The 21,398-nt window shown below is 33.3% G+C and overlaps 1 protein-coding gene across 4 annotated transcripts in view; it reads right to left on the bottom strand.

Moving 5' to 3' along the window:
- GKAP1 (G kinase anchoring protein 1) overlaps positions 1 to 21,398 on the bottom strand; it is an 81,427-nt gene that overhangs the window by 43,434 nt on the left and 16,595 nt on the right. For all 4 annotated transcript variants that reach the window (XM_027094206.1, XM_027094209.1, XM_027094207.1 and 1 more), the window contains 3 exons: positions 17,111 to 17,188; positions 14,255 to 14,378; positions 11,838 to 11,860 (listed from right to left, as the gene is read on the bottom strand). In XM_027094206.1, the coding sequence (XP_026950007.1) occupies positions 11,838 to 11,860; positions 14,255 to 14,378; positions 17,111 to 17,188 (225 nt within the window). The remainder of the gene's footprint in view (positions 1 to 11,837; positions 11,861 to 14,254; positions 14,379 to 17,110; positions 17,189 to 21,398) is intronic.

The following is a 21,398-nucleotide window of genomic DNA, read 5'->3' as shown; positions in this document are numbered from 1 at the left end:
ATTACCCATACCATGTGCCCTCCAAAAGAGTAACAAATTTAGTGTTTATCATTTCCATCTTTTATTGTTGTCTTATAGATGTAACAGGAAACAATATATTTTCATTTTGCTTGTTTTACTTTTTATTATGAAATTTTTCACCCATATACTCTACACCTAGTTTTAACAATTGTTAAGATCTTCCTTAACAATTTATCCCACCCCCTTTTTTGCTTAGGTATTTTAAAGTATTGACATCACAACATTTCATCTTAAAATTCACATGTAGCTAGCTACAAAAAATAAATTTTCTAATTTAACCATAATGTCATCACACCTAACAAAAATACTCCTTAATACCTACTTCATATTTAAATTTATTCAATTGTATAAAAATGTCTACTATTGCTAATCTAATTTGGGTCTAGACATTACACTGGTCATTCTTAAATCTCCTTTAATCCAGAACCTCTCCTCTCCACAGTCCACCTTTTCTTCTCCATAATACTTTCTTGCTGAAGAGACCAGGCCAGTTGTCCTACAAAATGTCCATCTTCTAGATTTCCCTAATTGCTTCCATTAGATATCAGTTAACTTGTACATCTAATCCCTATAGTTCTTGTAAAATGGAAGTCAGATCTTCAGGCTTGATTTATGTACAGCTTAAACATTTTTGGCAAGAGTGTTTAGTTTTGCTTGATTTTACATTTTATAAAATTGGTATCACATAGTTCTAAGACATTTTCACTTAACATTCTCTTTTGGATTCATCCATTTTGTTGCCTAGAGCTACACATTAATTTTCACTACTGCATAAACCATCGTGTGATTATATTTAAAATTTATTCATTCTACTTTAGATTAACATTTGGATCTTTCCATGGTGTTTTTTTTTTTTTTTTTTTTTTTGGCGGGGCTATTACACATTCATAAGCATTCAAGTACAGTTCCCAGGACACATGGGAAAGTTTCTCTAGGGCATGTATACCTATATGAGAACTGGTAAGTCTTATCAGTGGTCAGCAAACTATGGCCCAAAAGGGGCCTGTTGCAGTTTTCTGTAAATAAAATTTTATTGGAACACATCCATGCTCATTTATGTATTGCCTATGGCTGCTTTGCCTATGAACTCTACAGTAGCAGAGTTCAATAGTTGTGAAAAAGATTTGATATGCCCCAAAGCCTAAAAATTTGCTACCTGTCCCTTTACAGAAGTTTACTGACTCCAGGGTTATAATGTATATCCAACTTTCCAAGAACACCAAACTTATACAAAATATTTGTACTAATTTACACTTCCACCATTGTAAACTGATCCATAACTCCCTTGATTTATAACCTCTGAATCTCGGTATTTCCAATCTTCATAATTTTTGCCTGTTAGTGGGGAAAAAAATGGTATCTCAGTGTGGTCTTAATGTGCATTTCTCCAACAGTAGCAAAGTTGGACATTTTTTTCATGTTTTTTGCTATTAATTTTTCCCTGTTCTGTAAAATGCCTGATGTCTCTTACCTATTTTAAAAAATTTTTATCCTATGAGACAGTAAGAAAACAAGACAACAATCTCTTTTTTAACCATGTGACAGTTGTTATATATCTGGACACTAATAGAGATCAGTTCCGTGTTTTGAAAATAGCTTCTCTCAATTTGTGCCTTGTCTTTTAAATTCTTTTTAGTATTTTTGTGGAAAATAAGTTACTTATTTTGAACAGCATCCAATTTAACAATCTTTCATTTTATAGTGTCTTTGTTAAGTTTTCCCCTACCCCCAGGTCAGAAACATATTCCCCTATATTTTATAGTTCTAAGGGTGGTATAATTTGTATTTCATATACAAGTATTTAATCTGTGTGGAACAGATTTTAATGTATGATGGAAGGTAGAAATCCAATTTGATTTTTCTAATGACTAACAACTGTTCCTTGCTCTTTCATATATAAGACATTATGATGTGATGAGCACATTGCAATATTAGCACAGGAATAAGTGGACCCGTGTAATAGAATACAGGTATACCTCGTTTTATCGTGCTTTGCTTTATTGCGCTTCACAGATATTGCGTTTTTGACAAACTGAAAGTTTATAGCAATCCTCTATTGTCAGATGATGGTTAGCATTTTCTATCAGTAAATTATTTTTTAATTAATGTATGAACATTTTAAAAGACATAATGCTATTGCACACTTAACAGACTACAATATAGTGTAAACATAATTTATATGCACTGGGAAGCCAAATATTCGTGTGACTCATTTTACTGTAGCATTTGCTTTACTGTGGTGGTCTGGAACTGAACCAGCAGTATCTCCTAGGGTACTCCTGTAGTTTTCAGTGTACAGGTCTTTCACCTCCTTGGTTAAATTTATTCCTAGGTATTTTATTTTTCTGATACAATTGCAAATGGGATTGTTTTCTTAATTTTTCTGATAGCTCATTATTAGCGCATAGAAATGAAAGACATTTCTGTACCTTGGTTTTGTACCCTGCAAAGTTCATTTATTAGTTCTAACAGTTTTTTGGTGAAGTCTTTATGGTTTTCTATATTACAGTTGACCCTTGAACAATCCGAGTTTGAATCACATGGGTCCACTTATACGTGAATTTTTTTTCAATAGTAGATACTATAGTACTACATGATTTACTGTTGGCTGAATCTGTGAATGCGGAACTCCAAACACAAAGGAACCTCTAATATAGAGGAACTGTGTATACAGAGGGCCAACTATAAATTATACATGGATTTTTGACTAAGTGGAGGATTGTCACCCCTGACTCCTCCATTGGTCAAGGGTCAACTGTAGTATCAGTCATCTGCAAACAATGACAGTTTTATGAATTCCTTTCCAATCTGGATGCCTTTTATTTCTTCTTCTTGACTAATTGCCCTGACTAGGACATCCAATACTATGTTGTACCAAACTGTTTATAACAGGTTACCTCTTCATAAGCAGTGTACTATTCATTATGCTGTATCCTCAGCAACACTTCAAATCATCAGACTCTGATTTTTGCCAACATGGAGGATAAATAATATTCTCACTGTGGTTTTAATTTGCATTTCCCTGATCACAAAAGAGGGTGAACATCTTTTTGTATGTTTTTAAGGACACGTAAATATCCTCTTTTGTGAGTACTTGTTTTTCCACCCATTCTTCAATTGAATTCTTCTTTGGAAAAAAATCTTTTCCTACTCTGGAGATCATCCTTTCACTTTTCTAATTTACTTTGATGAAAAGAAGTCCTTGATTTAAATCTAGTGGGTTTTGTGTCTTCCTTACCCTAAAATCATAAACATATTCTTCTTATATTTGTACCTAAAAGAACACTGCCTTTGACTTTTAGGTCTTTGATCCACTGTGGATGAATTTTTGTGTATGATGTGAAGTAATAATCCAATCTCTTTTTTCCATAAATATATTCAGCTGGCCCCCAAAACCCACTTATTCTAAAAAGTACATCCTTTTCCCAGTAATACTCCACATCATTCTGTTATAAATCAAGGGTACATACATGGTTGGTCTGTTTATGGGCCATTTTGTTCTAATGGTCTATTTGTCTATCACTGTGCCAAATCCTTTCAGTATTAATTATTAGTTTTATAAAAAAAAATCTTGGATATGTGATGGCTCAAGTCCTCCAATCTTTTTCTTCCTCAAGAGCATTTTGGCTATTTTTGGTCCTTTGCACTTTCACATTAATTTTTAGAAGTGATTTCATTTTTATTTTAAAAACTAAATTGTGATTTCAATTGGGATTACACTGATTTTATAGATTAACTTGAGGAAAAGTGACCCCTTTATAATAAGTCTGCCAATCCATGAATATGGTATGTGTCTCCATTTAAGTCTTTACTATCTTTCAATAAAGTTTTATAATTTTCCCAACATAGGTCTCACAGATCTTCTTTTATTAGATTTATTTCTAAGTATTATTATAATCTATTATTGTAAAAAGCATTTTGCTTTTTTTAAAAAGTTATTTATTTATTTTGCTGCACTGGGTCTTAGTTGCGGCATATGGGATCTTCACTGCCCCATGAAGGATCTTAGTTGCAGCATGCGGGATCTAGTTCCCTGACCAGGGGTTCACCCCGGGCCCCCTGCAGTGGGAGCGCAGAGTCTTAACCACTGGACCACCAGGGAAGTCCCGCATTTTGCTTTTAAATTACACTTTCTGCTGTTACTGGCATAGAGGAATACAAATAATTATTGAAAATGTTTTTTCATTTAAAGTTTAGTGCAAGGAACTAAGACTAGCATCATAAAAAACCTTTTGTCAGCCTCCCTGCAAGGAATGCGAAAATAACTTACTTTATTTCACAAACTCCCACCTATACTTCCACAAGTGTAAAATGGTACAGCCATTTTGGAAAACTCTTTAGTAGTTTCTTACAGTTACATCTACCCCATGACACAGCAACTGCATTCTTAGGTTTTTACCTAAGAGAAATTGAACACATGTTCATAAAAGAACTTGTACACAAATGTTCATAGCAGCATTATTCACAATAACCAAAAACTGGAAACAACCCAAATGTCCAACTGATGAATACAGAAATAAAATTAAATACAATGGAATGCTATTAACAATAAAAAGGAACTGTAGCATGTCCTGATACATGCTACAACATGGATGAACTTAAAAACCATCATGCTAAGTGTAAGAAGTCAAAAAAGACTATATATTTTATGATTCCATTCATATAAAATGTCCAGAATAGGCAAATATATAAAAACAGAACATAGATTAGTGGTTGCCTAGGCCGGGGAGAGGGGAGGATAGGGCAAAAGGGGTATAGGTAATGGGCACGAGGTTTCTTTTGGGGATGATGGAAATAATCCAAAATTAGATTATGGTAATGGCTGTACAACTCTGTAAATATACTAAAATCCACTGAATAGTACACTTAAAATGGATAGCTTTTATAGTATCCATAAATTATACCTTGATAAAGCTGTTTTTTAAAATGTCATAGCAGCCTTATTCATAACTGTCAAAAAATGGAAACCAAATGTTCATCAACAGGATGAATAAACAAACACATTGTGATACATTTACACCACAGAATATAATTTAACAATGAAAAGGAAAAAGCTACTCCTACACAACAACAAGGATGAATCTTCAAACATTTTACTGAGGGTAAGAGCCAGACCAAAGAATAACATACTGTATGCTTTATTTTAAATAAAGAGGCAAGACTAATCTATGATGGTAGAAATCACAAAAGTGGTTGCCTGTGGGGGACAGGAGAGGGCATGAGAGAATGACTGCGATGGGGCAGAAGGGAATTTTTTGTAATGTAATGAAAATGTTCTTTATCTTGATAGAAATGTATGTCATATAACTTTATGTATGTGTCAAACCTCATCAAACTGCACACTTAAGACTGGTACATTCTATTGTGTGCAAATTATACTTCAATTAATAAATCTAGCTTCCCACTGAGTACCTGTTTCCTATCTGAAGAACACATCATTTATGGAGTAAACTGACAAGTATAAACGCACTGATTAACAATTATTTTCCTATTTCTAAGGGCTCCATGCCAACTCTTAGAAGAATAGCCTCCCAGCTTTACAGTTAAAAAAACCAAAGAAAAAAACCCCCCAAATAGTTTTAAGATACTTTAATATACAGTAACATGTAAACTTCAAAATGTTCCATCTGTATGTTATTCCTCTTTTGCCACACTTAAGTGCTTTGAATTTATTCCAAGAGGAAATCAAAATGGCGTTCTTTATATAAGCATAGTATTAAAGATGACAGTATATATAGGATAAGTCTACTTTCTTCTCTCCCCTAGAACAGACCCTGATGAACTCAAGACTTGAATTTGACTTGAAATAATTATTTGTTAAACCCTTACTATGCAATTAGTACTATGCTACATATCAGCTACTCTCACGGAACTCACAATTTACTACGAAAGACAAAAACCAACACACAATATAATAATAAACACAATAATTAAGCACTCTTCTATACACGTCAGGGATGGCAAATACCTGTAAAGCATGCAGCCACTTCTTCCTCTTTTATAAATGGCAAACATAATTAACTGATAGTGTGGCACTTTTTCTTGCTGAGCAAGGATGCAGTCTTAAAATTCTTCTTAATGCAGAACTCCATGAAGGCCCTAACAATGTGCTTGAACTGGCAGAGGAATTAAAACCTATATGCTTCTGTTACAGTGTGATAAAAATACACAGAAGAAGCAGACCAAAAAAGGCTAGAGAAAGTTTTAGAAAGAAAGCAGAACATTCACTCATCAACCAACATTCATTTACATTACCTATTATGTGAAAGGAGTTAGGACTACCAAAGAAATTAAAGCAGTAAGATACGGTCGCAGACTTCAAAAACTCAAATTCCAGTGAAGAAACAAAACAATGATAAAACAGGGTGTTGAGTGATATTAAGAATACACAGGATGTTTGGGCATCTAAATAAGACCATGATTAGTGAACCCTTCCAGGAAAAAGTGACTCTTTGGCCGAGTTCTGACACATAGTTAGCCAAATAAAAAAAGATGGAAAGGGTGTGACATCACCAACATGGTGACATAGGTTGTTCCTGATTTCACTCCCCCTCACAAGAACTAACAACTATCCACGGACAAGACACCACTGAGAAAGATGGAAGGGAAGAATATATGGGAGGCAAGGTAGTATGAAAAAATACAGCACGTTCAGAAGAACTCTAAATACTCTTGCATGGCTTGACACAGAGTCAATCTTGAAATATGAGAAGGACTTTAAAATGTAGTAAGAGAATGACAATAGCTGGGATACTACTGGTTTCATAAACTCTACCATTCAATTATTACTGTATGCATGTATTCCTGAAGTAATAAATTTAAATTTAATGAAGAACAAGCTCTAAAGAAATAACAGATCAAGCAAATAATCATTAACAGCTACTAAAAGCATCACGTGAAAGTCTGATGGGAAACTTTATATTGGCTCACAAACCTGAACCCACTAATCAATTTTTAAAATAAACTTTTAATTGCAGAATAGTCTTAGATTTACAGAAAAGTTTCACATAGTACAAAGTTTCCATATATCTCTCTCACCCAGTTTCCCCTGTTAATAACTTCTTAATTATGGTACATTTGTTACAACTAAGGAACCAACATTGGTATATTACTCTAATTAGACTCCACACTTTATCTGGATTTCCCTAGAAGCAGTTCTTCTCTAATGTCTTTTTTCTGTTCCAAGATCCCATCCAGGATATATTACATTTAGTTACCCTGTCTCCTTAGCCTTCTCTGATCCATGACATTTTCTCAGACTTTGTTTTAGATGACCTTGATATTTTCAAGTCATACTGGTATACTGGTCAGGTATTTTGTAGAACATACCTTGATATGGGTTTGTTTGATGTTTTTCTCATGATTAGACATGTGTTTTCAGAGGAATAGGCCATTCTCTTCACATCGTATCAAGGGTACATGCTATCAACATGATCTATCACTAATAATATAACATTGATCACCTGGTGAAGGCTGTGTTTGCCAGGTTTCTCCAGTGTAGTTATTTTCCCTCCCTTTCTGTACTCTATCTTTGGAAAAAAGTTACTAAATACAGGCCACACTTAAGGGGAGTGGAAGGAGTTAAGCTCCCTCTCCTGGAGGGGGAATAAATCATATATTTATGATATTTCCTGCAAATTTTCTGTATGGGAGATTTGTCTCTTGTCTCTCATTTATTCAAATAACTTATTTATATTAGTATCAACTCAGGGATTTTATTTTGTTTCTCATATTGTCCCAGCTCTGGCCATTGCAAAGTATTTCAGGTTGGTTCCTATGTCCCTCTGATATGCCCCAAGCCTATCCTTTTGTTTTTTGAGCACTTCCTTATTTTCTGGCACTACAAGATGCTCCAGGCTCATCTTATATATACCCTGTTGCAGCCCTAGAAGTAGAGCCATTTCTCCAAGAAATTGTGGTTCCTTTTATTGGAGAATGATAGAACCACTGATCAATTTTAACATAATAACCAGACATTCTATGCCCCCTGATGCTGAGATGACAGGAAGTGTGACACACCACCCAGGAAATACTTTTGCTCCCTTCTTCTCCAAAAAACAAACAAACAACAAAAAACACCTGAACTTCACTCTATCAAGCCTCAAGAGCTAATTAATAGTTTATAGGAAATCCTATAAAGATGTAACCCTGAGGTCCCCCAGTAACTACGTGAACTGCCATGAGGTGAGGCCATAAATGGCAACTGAGACTTGGGAGAAAAATGAACTATCCTAAGGCTATATAAAATCCATGGCTCCAGTAATTATGAGGCCAGTTCTTTCCCTATTCTTCCATGGTTTGGCTATATGAACCAAATAAGTGTCTCCTTTCTTGCTTATGCTCAACTGAGTTCAGCTTCTGTTACTTATAACCAAGAGAGCTAACAAATATAATAAACATGAATAAGGGAAGGCATGGGAAGAAAAATGGATTCAGGACATTGAGAGGGGTAGGATATAGGTTGAATTGCTTAGGTAAAGTCAGATTTTAGGTGAGATTTTTTAAAGCTCAAGAGAATTTATTTGTTTTTAGAATTTAATGATCTATTATTGCTATTCTGTGTTCTGGTAGTATTAACTACTGGGTTCATTTTTTAGCATATAATAATTTCAGTCACACACTGACCATTTATCATAATTTTAGAAATCAACAGATCCCACATCTTACTTTTTAGCTAATATAATTAGGATCTAAAATGAATAAATTATTTATACAAGCTCATATATCCAAGGCAGACATGCTGAAAGCACAGTGCAATAAAAAAGAAATAGGCTGTGGAGCCACATAGGACTGGGTTTTTTCCCCGGTTCTTTCTCTCACCCAGTGCTTTTTCTTAATATAAAATTTTAATAGGTAGTACATAGACTAGATAGAAAATTCAACAGCTTATATTGTGAAAAGTAAGCCTTTCTCCTATCCCTGTCCCAGGAACCCCTTCTTCCCCACCCTTTGGCAACCACTGTTACAACTTCTTGCATTCTCTTCTAGAGGTAGTCTATTTAGGCTTATTGAAGACTTGACCTTTTAGACTGCAAGACATACGATGATCACTAAAATTTTTAAAGTTATTCAGTGGCATTAGAAGGACTGGAGTTGGGAAGGCCTGATAAAAGTGGGGCTAAAGAGAAAGGAGTAGCTAGCTACATGATACTCTATCCAGAAGCACTGACATTTAAAAAGACAACAAGTTAAAATTAAAAACAAAAAAACTTTAAGGATCAAGTAATGTTCCTTAAAGCCATGACTAGTTGAGGTTTTTAAGAGCACCTATTCTATTATTCACTCTGCTTGTCTAGAATTCTCTTGGGATCTTCTTGACTATTGCAGCAAATAATGGGGAGGGTACTGATTTAACAGTGTAACATCTCCTGGACATCTAACAAAGAAAATTTAATTGTTCCCACCTTCTACTCCTACAAATGTCATTTTTATTCCAATTGTTTTAGGGTGAGAGAGATTAAAAAGAACTGGGACTGAAAAGAAAACACTGAGATTAGTAACATATAACCAAGATGGATGGAGAAAGAAAAGGGGGAATGATGAAATTAACCTGAGAACACGTTTAGCTAGCAGCTACAGAAATATACAGGCAGTTTAAGTACTCATCCTCACCAAGCAATAAAGTAAACATCTCTTCTTTTTTTAATTTTACCCAGTAAACTCCTGACTTAAAAGGGGATGGCTAAGATACCATGCATATTGCTCTCTACAGAGGTTAGGAATTTTACCCATGGGAAAAAATCTCTTGGCATAAGTGACATATTAAATATGGAAAGAATTAAGTCAATTATTGAGCATACAAGGTAACAAAACTTAGTACATTTTTAGGAGTAGAAAACATATCTCATTTTAGAGTTGAAATGAGAATTTTTTTCAGACTTATTTTTTTAACTCTCCAGAAAAAAGTTTTTCTAAATTCCTAGAACAATGGCATAACCATTGCACATTTAAATATCCAAGTCCCGAAAAATAGGTAATAATTCTAACAGAAATACAACATAACTTTGGTATATTTTTAACAAGTGTCATAGGATAATGTGAATTACATATTCTTTTGACCAATTTCTTAAAACAGTTATGTAGGAAATAAATTATAATTAGAATGCATTTACAAATGTTTAAAATGTCTTAATCATCAGGATTACTCAAAGTGAATTTTATTACACATCAAATTATTTAATAATAGAAAACAGCTCTAAAACTATAATGGGAGACAAAACATATGCTATGTCACATACCTATGCTTGTTTAAATACGACTTGGGTTAAATATATTAAATAGATGAGATCCTGTCAGTCTGCATTTTTTTCTTTCAAATCAGTGAAGAAGAAAAAGCAAGCATGAATAGTTTATAAAAATTATTTTTCCCTCCACTACCAGTTGCTGGTAGTATCAAGAACAGTGTGTACCATTTGTATCTGCTTTCTCATTTGCATAAAACTATCTTCCAAATAAATCAATGGGTAAAAAAAAATTGAAATCAGTCCAAAAGTACATGTTTTCCACTTTCAAACATAATACTCAGTCTATATTTGCAGTCATTTAAATTTTAATCTAAAAACAGTGACAGTGGTTTGTAAATAACTTTAAAAGAATTTCTATCATCTAACAACAAATCAATTTTGTGCTTGTGTGCACAGTTGAGGACTATATTATTAATGTAGTCAAAGAGTTATTTAGATGTGGTTTTCTTAGAGGTGGATTTCATTTCCCTGACCTGTCAAGAAAACACCTAAAACAACAATAAAAAATGCTCAAAACCATGTATGCATTCTAAAGTGAAATCAAGGAACATCTGACCATTAAAAAAAATCAATTAATGGAATTACTAACAAGAATAATATGTAACAGAAGAATAATAAAACTTTCAATTATTACCTAAAGAAGTCAAAAGAACTCTAACATTAGTACCTTCCTCAATATTAGAAGATATTTTATAGTAGTATCTTCCAATTCTAAAAGGTTTATAGAGGCTGTATTAGAGTCTTAAAAGAAAAAAAGTAACCAATAACACTAGGAAATTATGTGTAGGCTGCACTACCCTCTAATGGTGAATGGTAAGAGAAGTATATGGTCAGGTTATCTTATCCACAGATATAAACTATAAAATCACAGCTTACCTCACAATTTCCATAATTCCAAAATATCTTGAGTCATGGTTTCAGGATGTTTTTTAGTAAAGATTGAAGTGTTACACCACTTTTCCCTAAAATTTTAAGCTTACATGTGGTAACCTTCGGACACACAACAATTAGGATGCTAAAGTCAAACGATATTATACTGCATGCAAATAGTATTTTTATTCTACTGTAATGTACTTTATATCCTTTTAATTGCCAGAGACAGGATTGAGTTCATTCATGACAAGCTAATGGGTTAAATAGCTATGTCTCAAAACAGACTTACTGCTAAACACTAAAGTATCATTCTTAAAACCATCAAGTGGGCTTCCCTGGTGGCACAGTGGTTAAGAATTCGCCTGCCAACGCAAGGAACACGGGTTCGAGCCCTGGTCTGGGAAGATCCCACATGCCGCGGAGCAACTAAGCCCGTGCGCCACAACTACTGAGCCTGCGCTCTAGAGCCCGCAAACCACAACTATTGAAGCCCGTGCGCCTACAGCCCGTGCTCTGCAACAAGATAAGCCACCACAGTGAGAAGCCCGCACACTGCAACGAAGAGTAGCCTCCGCTCACCGCAACTAGAGAAAGCCTGCGCGCAGCAGCGAAGACCCAACGCAGCCAAAAATAAATAAATTAAAAAAAAAAAAACCATCAAGTGTTTTCTAGAATAAAGATGGTTATAATATTACTTACCTCAGTCTTTTTACTAATGTGATCTGTAAATGAAAAAAAAATGGTGAGACTTTACTGAAGGACATAAACATATAAAATATTTCAGTATGTAAAAAATATTTAAACAAAGTTATTGAAAAGAATTTCAAAATTATAATAAGAGTTACAGAAGACATTTGGGGGTTGTCTGGGACTCACATCAGGATTTACTTTTCTAGGGATACGATGTTAAAATTTACCATATAATTACTAATTTGCTCAGCTTAAAAGACTTCTATCCCAGTAAATGCCACCCATACCAAGGTGTATTATTAAATTTTAAACATTTGAATCCCATATACTTTAGATTTGTGGTTTCACATAATTTTGGGGGGGGGAGAACTTGCAGGGAGGTAAGTATGTCTAAAATCAATCACAAGGTACTGTTACTGTAAAGACTGTACAGATCACTGCCTTTGTGGAATAAAAGGTAGAATAGTAATTTGTGTCCTTCAAAACTGTTACCTAGTTTTTTTTTAATTTTAAAAATACATATCATAGTGATTTGATAATACTGTGAAAAAAATCCTAAAAATTAATGTATGTTTATAAATGAATACAAAAAAGATGGCATAACTATATCCAAATTAAACAAATCATTGACTTAGTAACAACAGTATTTCTGGGAAGTGATTACAAGGAAGACATACGGAATCCACACAGATATAAGGTTGAACTAAAGTACAAATAGGTAGCAAGTGTTCTTAAATTGGAGATGATCAGGATATCTAATATTTAACAATGCTTCTCGTGCACAGCAGAAATTTTCCATTCTCAAGGACTAAAAATAATTTAATAGCATAGCTTCTTATGAGAAATCTATTTGAGAATCTAAAAGCTGGTCCAGTTCTCTAAAGTATCTGTTGATCAGAATAGAGTCCATAAACCCAGTAAATGTCAAAATCACATGTTTCAGGTCAATCTACCAAATCCTGGTGGGTTATCCAGTCATTCTTCTAGCACGTTCTACTTAGTATACAATGTGATGCCCGAAACCCAGGGAAGTACTATGACTGTGTTAATCATGTTTTGAAATAGTTGTACAGCTTCCCTTTAACATTATCATACTAATGTCTTTCTCAATGCATCTAATAAATTTACATAGTACTTAAACATATGAAAAATAAAGAAGTTTTAAAAAGCATTCTTTTCATGTCTCTGCCTAGTTTTTAATGACATAATTCTTATATTAAAATCTTTCTTACTAAAGTTGGAAATTTAACATATATCTGTTCTTTTTAACCCCGAAACAAAGCAACTTAGAGAAGCAGACTATAGGGAAAAGTTTCCTCATCCTTAAATGAAAATACGATCCTCTAAATTTATTCCTAACTTCACAGGTAGGCTTGTTTCTGAAAACAAAGTATTTTGGGGTTTTGTTTTTTTTTAGATTATTGCTACGGTCTTATTAATCCTCATGGAACAAATGCCCAACGTATTAAGCTTAAATTCATGAGTCAAACTGACTTCTTGGTCAATGAAGAAACAGGTGTTCATTTGGTCAGCAACTATTCCTTTTTCTTTTTGAATATAGTTCCTTGCGCTATACAGTAGGACCTTGTTGTTTATCCGGTTAGCAACTATTCTGATTGGTATAAGCACAGGACTCTTCATTAAAATTTTCTGTGATGACAGTAATGTTCTATACCTGCGCTGTCTAACATTGAAGCTACTAGTTACATGTGGCTACTGAGCACCAAATGTGGCTAATGCAACTAAGGAATTTTAAATTTTAGTTCATTTTAATTAACTTATCTTTAAATTGCCACACATGAATAGTAGTTACCATATTATACAGCACAGACTTAGAGTTTTCACCATTTCCCAATTCAAAAATAATGTGCTTTGTGCTCTGTCTTCGAAAGTTCAGTGGATGGTATAATTTCCTTCTGTCTTCTTTGTTCAATAAAACCAATACAAATGATATTATAAAGAGATTTCTGGTAATAAGTCTCATTCTAAAAATTTACATTTTAATTTTCTAAGATATAGTTCCAGATAACTTGAAGAGGTTGACCAATAATGGATGAAATCTGAAAATACTATTCCTGGTCTAGTGTAAGCCAAATCAATTTATGTATAAGGACAATATGTTTCAAGATGACTCAAAAACTACAAATATCAATTTTTATTTTCAGTGAGTTTTAGAAAAGGAACAAATTCAGAATTACATAAAGACAAATTCTTATTGAAATTTTATGAGGTTTTAATGACTGATTTTAAATTACTTTAACCCCGAAATAGTTTATTTTCAAGCAGGTTTACATTTTTTACATTCTAAGTAACATATTAATAAAACAATCTTTACTTATTTTAAAAATTAGAGAGGTACTTAAAATGAAATTATACAAGGACTAAGAATAGCTTCTCTAGTGTAATAGATTTCATACGTATATTACCTTCAGATTGAAACTTTTTTAGTGATATTGGGAGAGGTTTGTCTTTTCCCTGATGAGTCTTTCTTTTGTCTTTTTTATTCATAACCCTTGACTGAGCTGATGCATTTTCAGCATTTTCATATTCCTAAAAAAAATTACCAACAATAATTAAGCTTGGTTTAACACTAGTAAAATCAACTAACCAATGGGCAATATGTTTCTTAAAGTTTTATTTTTTAAAGATAAGAGGCAAATAAGAAAATCAAAACATAGGCTAGCCAAACCGTATAAAAAGACACCTGTTTATTTATACACTCAATCTCTTCCCTCTTAAACACTAAAATAAAAATAAAAAGGTATTCCTTGGTCTGTAACTCCTAGTTGCCACCTTCTTCTTCATTTCAGGACCAAACTTAACACAATAATCTACAGTCAATTTCCTTTCTTAACCACACTGAAATCTGGATTCTGCTAGTCTCTGACACTAAAATTAAAGTCAACCTTCTCTTCAATGCCAAACCCAAAGACATTATGTTTTCAAGCATCTCTTGGTTTTCTCAATACACTTCTGACTATTCTTAAGTCTCCTTCACTGGTTTCTCTTTCCCCAACTATATTCTTAAAAATGCAGCCGCTGTTTACCATTATTCCATTCTTAACCCATTCTTCTTATGCTTTATACCTGTTGTTCCTCAAACTCAAAATTTAAAGTTCTACCTGATAACTTGTGTATGTACAGACAACTCAAACAGAATGTTCAATAAACATCTGCAAACTAAATATGTTCACCCTGCCTTCCCTGCTTGATCTTCTAGTAAGTACCTTGCTTAATGCCACCATCATCTACACAACTGTCTAGGCTAGAAACCTCAGTCATCCTTGCTTATTCTTCCTATACACTTCATATGCAAATTAGTCCCTAGGTCTTGTTGAGTTTATCTCCTAAAGATCTCTTAAATCTATTCTCATTTATTCATACCTTCTGTCACTTCCCCTATCTTCTCTAGCTTGACACTGCAACACTCTCTAATTTTAGCCCCTCCATTCATCTTCTACACTGTTATGGCATAAGTTTCTAAAATGAAAACCTGAAATCAATCTGAAAGTTAAAAATATTCAATAGCTCTCTGCCAACAAATGTATAAAACTCAACCTCCTTAGCCTGTACATGAGGTTCTTTATATTCTATTCTGGTAGCAGTATCTCCAGCAACTCTAGGTCCGTAAATTATAGTTTTTCAAAACGCTACTCTTTCATGTGTTCATGTCTTATGTACTTGTTACTCCTTCCCTAAGAATGCCTACTTTCTCTTGCCTACTGCTGAACTTCTAATACATTGAGTAAGACTCCACTTTAAAAACGCTTTCGTAAGATATCCTGTCATTTGTGACAACATGGATAGACCTTGAGTACATTATGCTAAGCGAGATAAGTTAGACAGAGGAAGACAAGTACTGTATGATATCACTTATATGTGGAATCTTTAAAAAAAAAAAAAAGTCAAACCTGTTAAAATAAAATGAGTAAAATGGTGGTTACCAGGGGATGGGGATGGGGATGGGGGTATGGTGTTTTAAGTATACAAACTTATAATGAGTAATAAATAAACCATAGAGATCCAATGTACAATATAATGAATATAGTCAATAATACTATACTACAATGCTGTAATATGATGAATATTGCTTCACTGGCAATCATATTACAATATATAAATGTATCAAAGTAACACACTGTACACCTTAAATTTACAAATTGTAACATTCAAATTTATCAAATAAAAAGAATCCTTTCCTAAAACCCACCCCCATCAAAAGCACAGAAAATTCTTCTATCTTCCTGAATTCCCACTGTACTGAAAACATAAAATCTCTCAATACACTACAATTATGGGTGTGTCTCCTTCCACTGAACTCAACAGCTTGGACCATGCCTTTATCTTTGTCCGTTTACACACGTAACAACAAGGATTACAGTTATTCTTGATAATTCTGGATAAAAGGAATAGGGACATTGAAAATGAAACTAACACATATAGTGTACCAAGTCCAGTCTAACAGCAATCTTCATCCTCTTCCCTTGAGCTATAAATAAATAGCAAACTCATCTACTGTAAATGTTAATTCCTCTCCTCCCTTCCTCTTGAGCAAAGAAGCTAGTGTACATAGTATAAAGGCCCTTAAGCATGACCAGAGGCCATTTATGATCAACCACTGAGTAATCACAAGTTGAATAAACTTTACAGACCAAAAAAAATTCCCAATATATATAAAGGACTAAAATGTTAAATAATATGGAGATGATATAAATGCTCAATTTAAACATAGAAAATGGAAACAAACACTACTTTTTGCGCAAATGTCCCTACAGTTACAAGCTGTAGAATGCATTTCAACACACAGCCCAATATCAAAGCTTAGTGATAAAATGCTGAATTCACAAGGCCAAATTATCAGAAATGTCCTTCTATTTACTTCAGTTAATTAGCAGTGTATCTCTAGCAGAGGGTCTCTTAATGGATGCCCCTGTACTCACAGTTACTTAAATTTTTAAAATTTAACTATTTTCTATGTTCATTTAAAATAAGTTAAAATAAATCATCTGCTATTAGCCTCATTTCCTCTCTCCCCTTCATCTTGGTTGGAGAAATTTCTTAACTGAACATTCCAAATCACCGGACAAAGCTTAGTGTTTGTGTTTCTGTTATCTCTAAGAACTTGAGGAGAAATCTCATGAAAACTTTATGTTAATTACTTTGTCACAAGGATAAATTTTTAGGACAAACTTTAAAGAACTTTTATACAAAATTCAGGAAGGATGGTTCTAACTTTTGACCACTTAAACCTAAAACATCTAAATCCATAAATGTGTAAATACCTTTTTGTGTTCTTCATATTCTAATTTACTTAGCAACAATGCCTTCTCAAGATCTGCTTCAAACATTTCAGATGTCAGCTAAAAATAAAAAGAAAGTTTAACGATAAACAGATAATAGCATTATACAACACGACAACATATACAGGATAAGAAAACAAATACTTCAATAAACAGTCTGGGTTCTCCAAAGTTACCTACCCATGCCAAAGTAGAGAACTCTGTGTTTTATAGAAGATACCAAAGCAAAAACTTACTATTTTGATATTTTTATTTTCTCATTGTCAATTATCTGTTGTATAATACATAATCTTTTTACTGTAACAAAACAAAATCTCACAAAGGAATTGACACTGCTGATTTCTCACAAAGGAATTGACAGATGTTAAAGATGGTATCTAGTTTTGGACACAGAAAATATAACAGTGATTATTACTCAAAAATATAAGAATATTGAAAACTCAGTAAGCATTATAAAACATACCATTTACTTAATACAGACTAATTCACAGGTATAGAACCTTTAAATAAGGGACCAACTGTCCTGGTATATGCCTGATGTTACAGAAAAATTGTAGTGCATCTTTTTACCGCTATCTTTTAATTCCTTTTGTATGACTTCCCTACCTTTAAACTCCTCTAACACTATAATAAAATGATTCTTTGTGATCTGTATCTTTTGGTTCCTCTTTCTCACCACTCAATCTCACCTTAACTTCTCATAATCTAGCTTCTGCCACCCTCCAATCAAATTACTCTCTAAGAATTACTTTTCCTAATTGCCAAACAGAATTGGTACAGTGGTTGGATGGGGCTTTGGGTTGTCTACCTTGGGGGATAAGGTATATCTGCAGCTGAATAGGATAGCTGCCACATGTAAACATCCTGGATTTGTTTACATGTATGTGTTGACCTATGCATACTGTATAATAAAAGCATAAATTTAGTAGGCATCGCTTGTTTTTGTCTGTCCATAATCCCTTCCTTTATTCCTTTGAATAACTACAATTCAATCCAGTGTCCTAGGATTCTAGCAAGACAGCCAATCACCTAATTTTATATACCACCCACTACCACACCCACACAAATATGTGTATGGTATCACCAACAACAGGATGGGAGCAAAGGACCTAACTCTTTTTTGTTCTCCTAGGAACTAAAATTTGAGAACACAAAGTAAGTGGGGTTCAATCAGCTGATGATAGCCTCTAAAAGTGAGTGTACTAGTTCATGCCTCTGAGCACCCCAGAATTCCTTTATTTCCATCTTTCCCAAGGTCTCATTGTTTAGTTTTTAATTCAAATCTGTGAATCACTCAGTATCCTTTTGTCAAATTATTTTTTGCCAAAGTTATTCAGAATTGTTTCTGTTGTTTAACGATTTAAAAAAAAAAAAAACTAAACTAAAACAGAAACCAATTCCAAAAAGAAGTCATCTGTTTCAAAAGGACACCTTAAAAAGTAGAAAAATGTTAACACTGGACACCATGAACTACTAAATCTTTTACTTCTAATCAAAGCATTTCATCCAATCCTATACTAAGACAACAAAAAGAGGGGGGAAAATAGGTTTATCACAGAAAAAAATTAATCTAACTCAGAGAAAAATAGTTAGAATTAAAATGGTAAATAAGGGCATATAGCACTCAAAATTCTGGTTAAGCCCCAAGTAAACTGTACATACTTTTTCTATGGAGTAACTGAAAAGAACTGAAGAATTAATTCAATCCAAATTAGTAACAATCAGGAAAAAGTAACCTTTTTTAAAAGGTTAACCTTTTAAATACTTTATTATATAAATGTATATTAAATAACAATATACAGTTAAAAGGTAAAAAGGAAGTGGATTCATGTTAGTGTTACACAAAAAAGGAAGTTTACATCAATTTCTCCACCAAAACTCAAAGCAATCTGAGTACAAAATACTTCAATATAATTAGAGCATAGCAGTCATTCCAACATAGAAAAAGTAACAAAATTACTTGAGTTTATTCTGAGAAAAGTTGGTTAAATTTACCACTAAGCTTTTAATCCATATTAATGACATTTAACATTTACAGAAAACACATTTAAGATTATTTCCAATATGTCACATATTCTGACTGATATTCCAAAAATAAATTAGTAGGCAGAAGAGGAGACAAAGTTGGGAGTCTTGCAAGATGCGATTATTTTTTTTTCAAACTATCTCAAGTAACTTAGATATTAAGACAGCTGATTCTAAGAAAATGATAAAAACTGAATGAAATGGACCTTTTAAAAGTGAAAAATATGGCTCTCCCAAGCATTTGATTCTAAATACAGCAATTTAAAGCTTACATTTACCTTTTAATTATTAACAAAAACTAATATACAAGGAAATACAATTAGGCAAAAATGATTTAAATTTCAGTTTAACTCTTTGAAAACTAGGAAAAACTTCCCAAATGTCACCATATGATCGTTTAGCCTATAAGGATTCACAGAGAACCCTCTATGTACTTTGCCTCTAGTCCTTTAAAGTAGCAGCAAAAATTTGGCTTTTGCCCTCAAAGAATTTCTACTCCAGTTGGGAATAAAAAACTAACACACATGACATACAGAAAATAGAGTAAGATATTAAAAGTGCTACAAAAGTTGACAGAAAATAGGTAAACAAGAAATAGAATTCAAAGAAGCATACAGAAAAGAAACTAAGTTGGTCCTTAAAGGAGAGATATAATTTGGATAGGTAGCAAAATGAATGGAAGAATTTTAGGAGGAAAGAGTCACGTGAACAAAAAGTGTGATATTAAGAATATATATATTATGGGATACATGATAAAAGATAAATTCTATGCAATACAAGAGAGATGTGGAAAAAACCCAGGCTTTGGAAGATCACACAGGTGGATAATTTAAATTTCTATTCCACCCATTCTAGCTGTGATCTGGGGCAAGTTATGTAACTTCTGTGAATCTCAGTTTCTTCATAAATAAAAAGGAAATAGAAATATCAACCTTGCAGTGTAGTTTTGAAAATTTTAAGCTACAATATATGTCAAGTACCTAGCACAGTGCCTACCTGGCACAAGAGTTACACACAATAAATTAGAATTCCCCTTCTCTATGCTGGAGAATAGTAGAAAATAAGATTGCTTAGGTAGGGTAAAATTAGGTTCCAGACACTCCCTAAAAATTATGGATTCAGGATAGATGAAAGAGGAAAACTGATAAGAGTAATTTTAAAGAAATAAACTGTCATATTAGAAGAATGAGAACTTAGAATCAATGGGTCTGGCTAAACCACTGTAGCCTCAGCATACAGGAACCTGGACCTGAACATAGTAATGCAGGAAACAAAGAAGGCTATTTCTCACCAAAGAATGACCAAGTTTCAGAACACTGATTAAATATGAAGAATGAATCAAAGATAAGATTTTTTACTCCAGATAACAGGGAGAAAGGTAACACAAGACTACAATAACAGGAAAGAGAAAGAAAACATGATTCCAAATTCCCTAACCATGCCTTAATTAGAGAATTAGTTAATCATAAGACTGCTGTCAATGTAATTAATCAGTACATGTAGAGGTAGAACTGGGAAGGAAAAAAAAAAGAGTCTGGGCCTGAAAGACAGGCACTGGACATGAAAATGCAAATATAACCATGATTTTTAAAAAGTATCTTATATGTTAAGTTTGCAAATTGAGAATTCCTCATCATTTTCTTTGTACTTATGGGAGGAGGAGGAAAGGAAGAAAAAGAGGAAATAGTAGGCACTAAAATGCCTACAGGATTGGAGAAGATACTTACATGTGCCCAAGATGGAGTACTTCAGATCCCCTTCCTCCTGGCTTCCTTCATTGCCTCCTATCCCCATCTAGTAGTAAAACATTTTTTTTCTATTTAAATAAATAAACCTATAGCTCAAGGGTTTATGATCAGTTAAAGAGTATGAAGAACCAACGAAAAATGAGAAGGACAGTAAATATTTTGTAACTAGATTTTTAAAAATTTGTAAATTAAAGTACCATAAAAATTTTACCCACTTTAAATCCAAGCAAAACAAATCCCAAATGAAGAATTAATCTTCATTTCTCAGGGGAACAGGGTTATTGTAAAACAACACACAGCAACATTCTGACACTTGCAGCCAAGTGTTTAGCCACAGTAGCAGTAGCGCCTTCTGGTCCTCTAACTCAGTGATTTTCAAAGTGTGGAACATATACCTTCACTAATTTGGAAAGCAGAATCATTTCCCAGAAAATCTTCCAGTAGTCTTATTGAACATTATGATTTTTTTTTTTTTTTTTTTTTTTTTTTTTTTTTGT

Source organism: Aethalodelphis obliquidens, unplaced genomic scaffold (genome assembly GCF_003676395.1).
Source record: "Aethalodelphis obliquidens isolate GAN/ISIS:26980383/991018 unplaced genomic scaffold, ASM367639v1 scaffold88, whole genome shotgun sequence".
NCBI classification, from domain to species: domain Eukaryota; kingdom Metazoa; phylum Chordata; class Mammalia; order Artiodactyla; family Delphinidae; genus Aethalodelphis; species Aethalodelphis obliquidens.
Note: the sequence above shows the minus strand (reverse complement) of the source record. Positions and strands in the feature narration are given on the sequence as shown.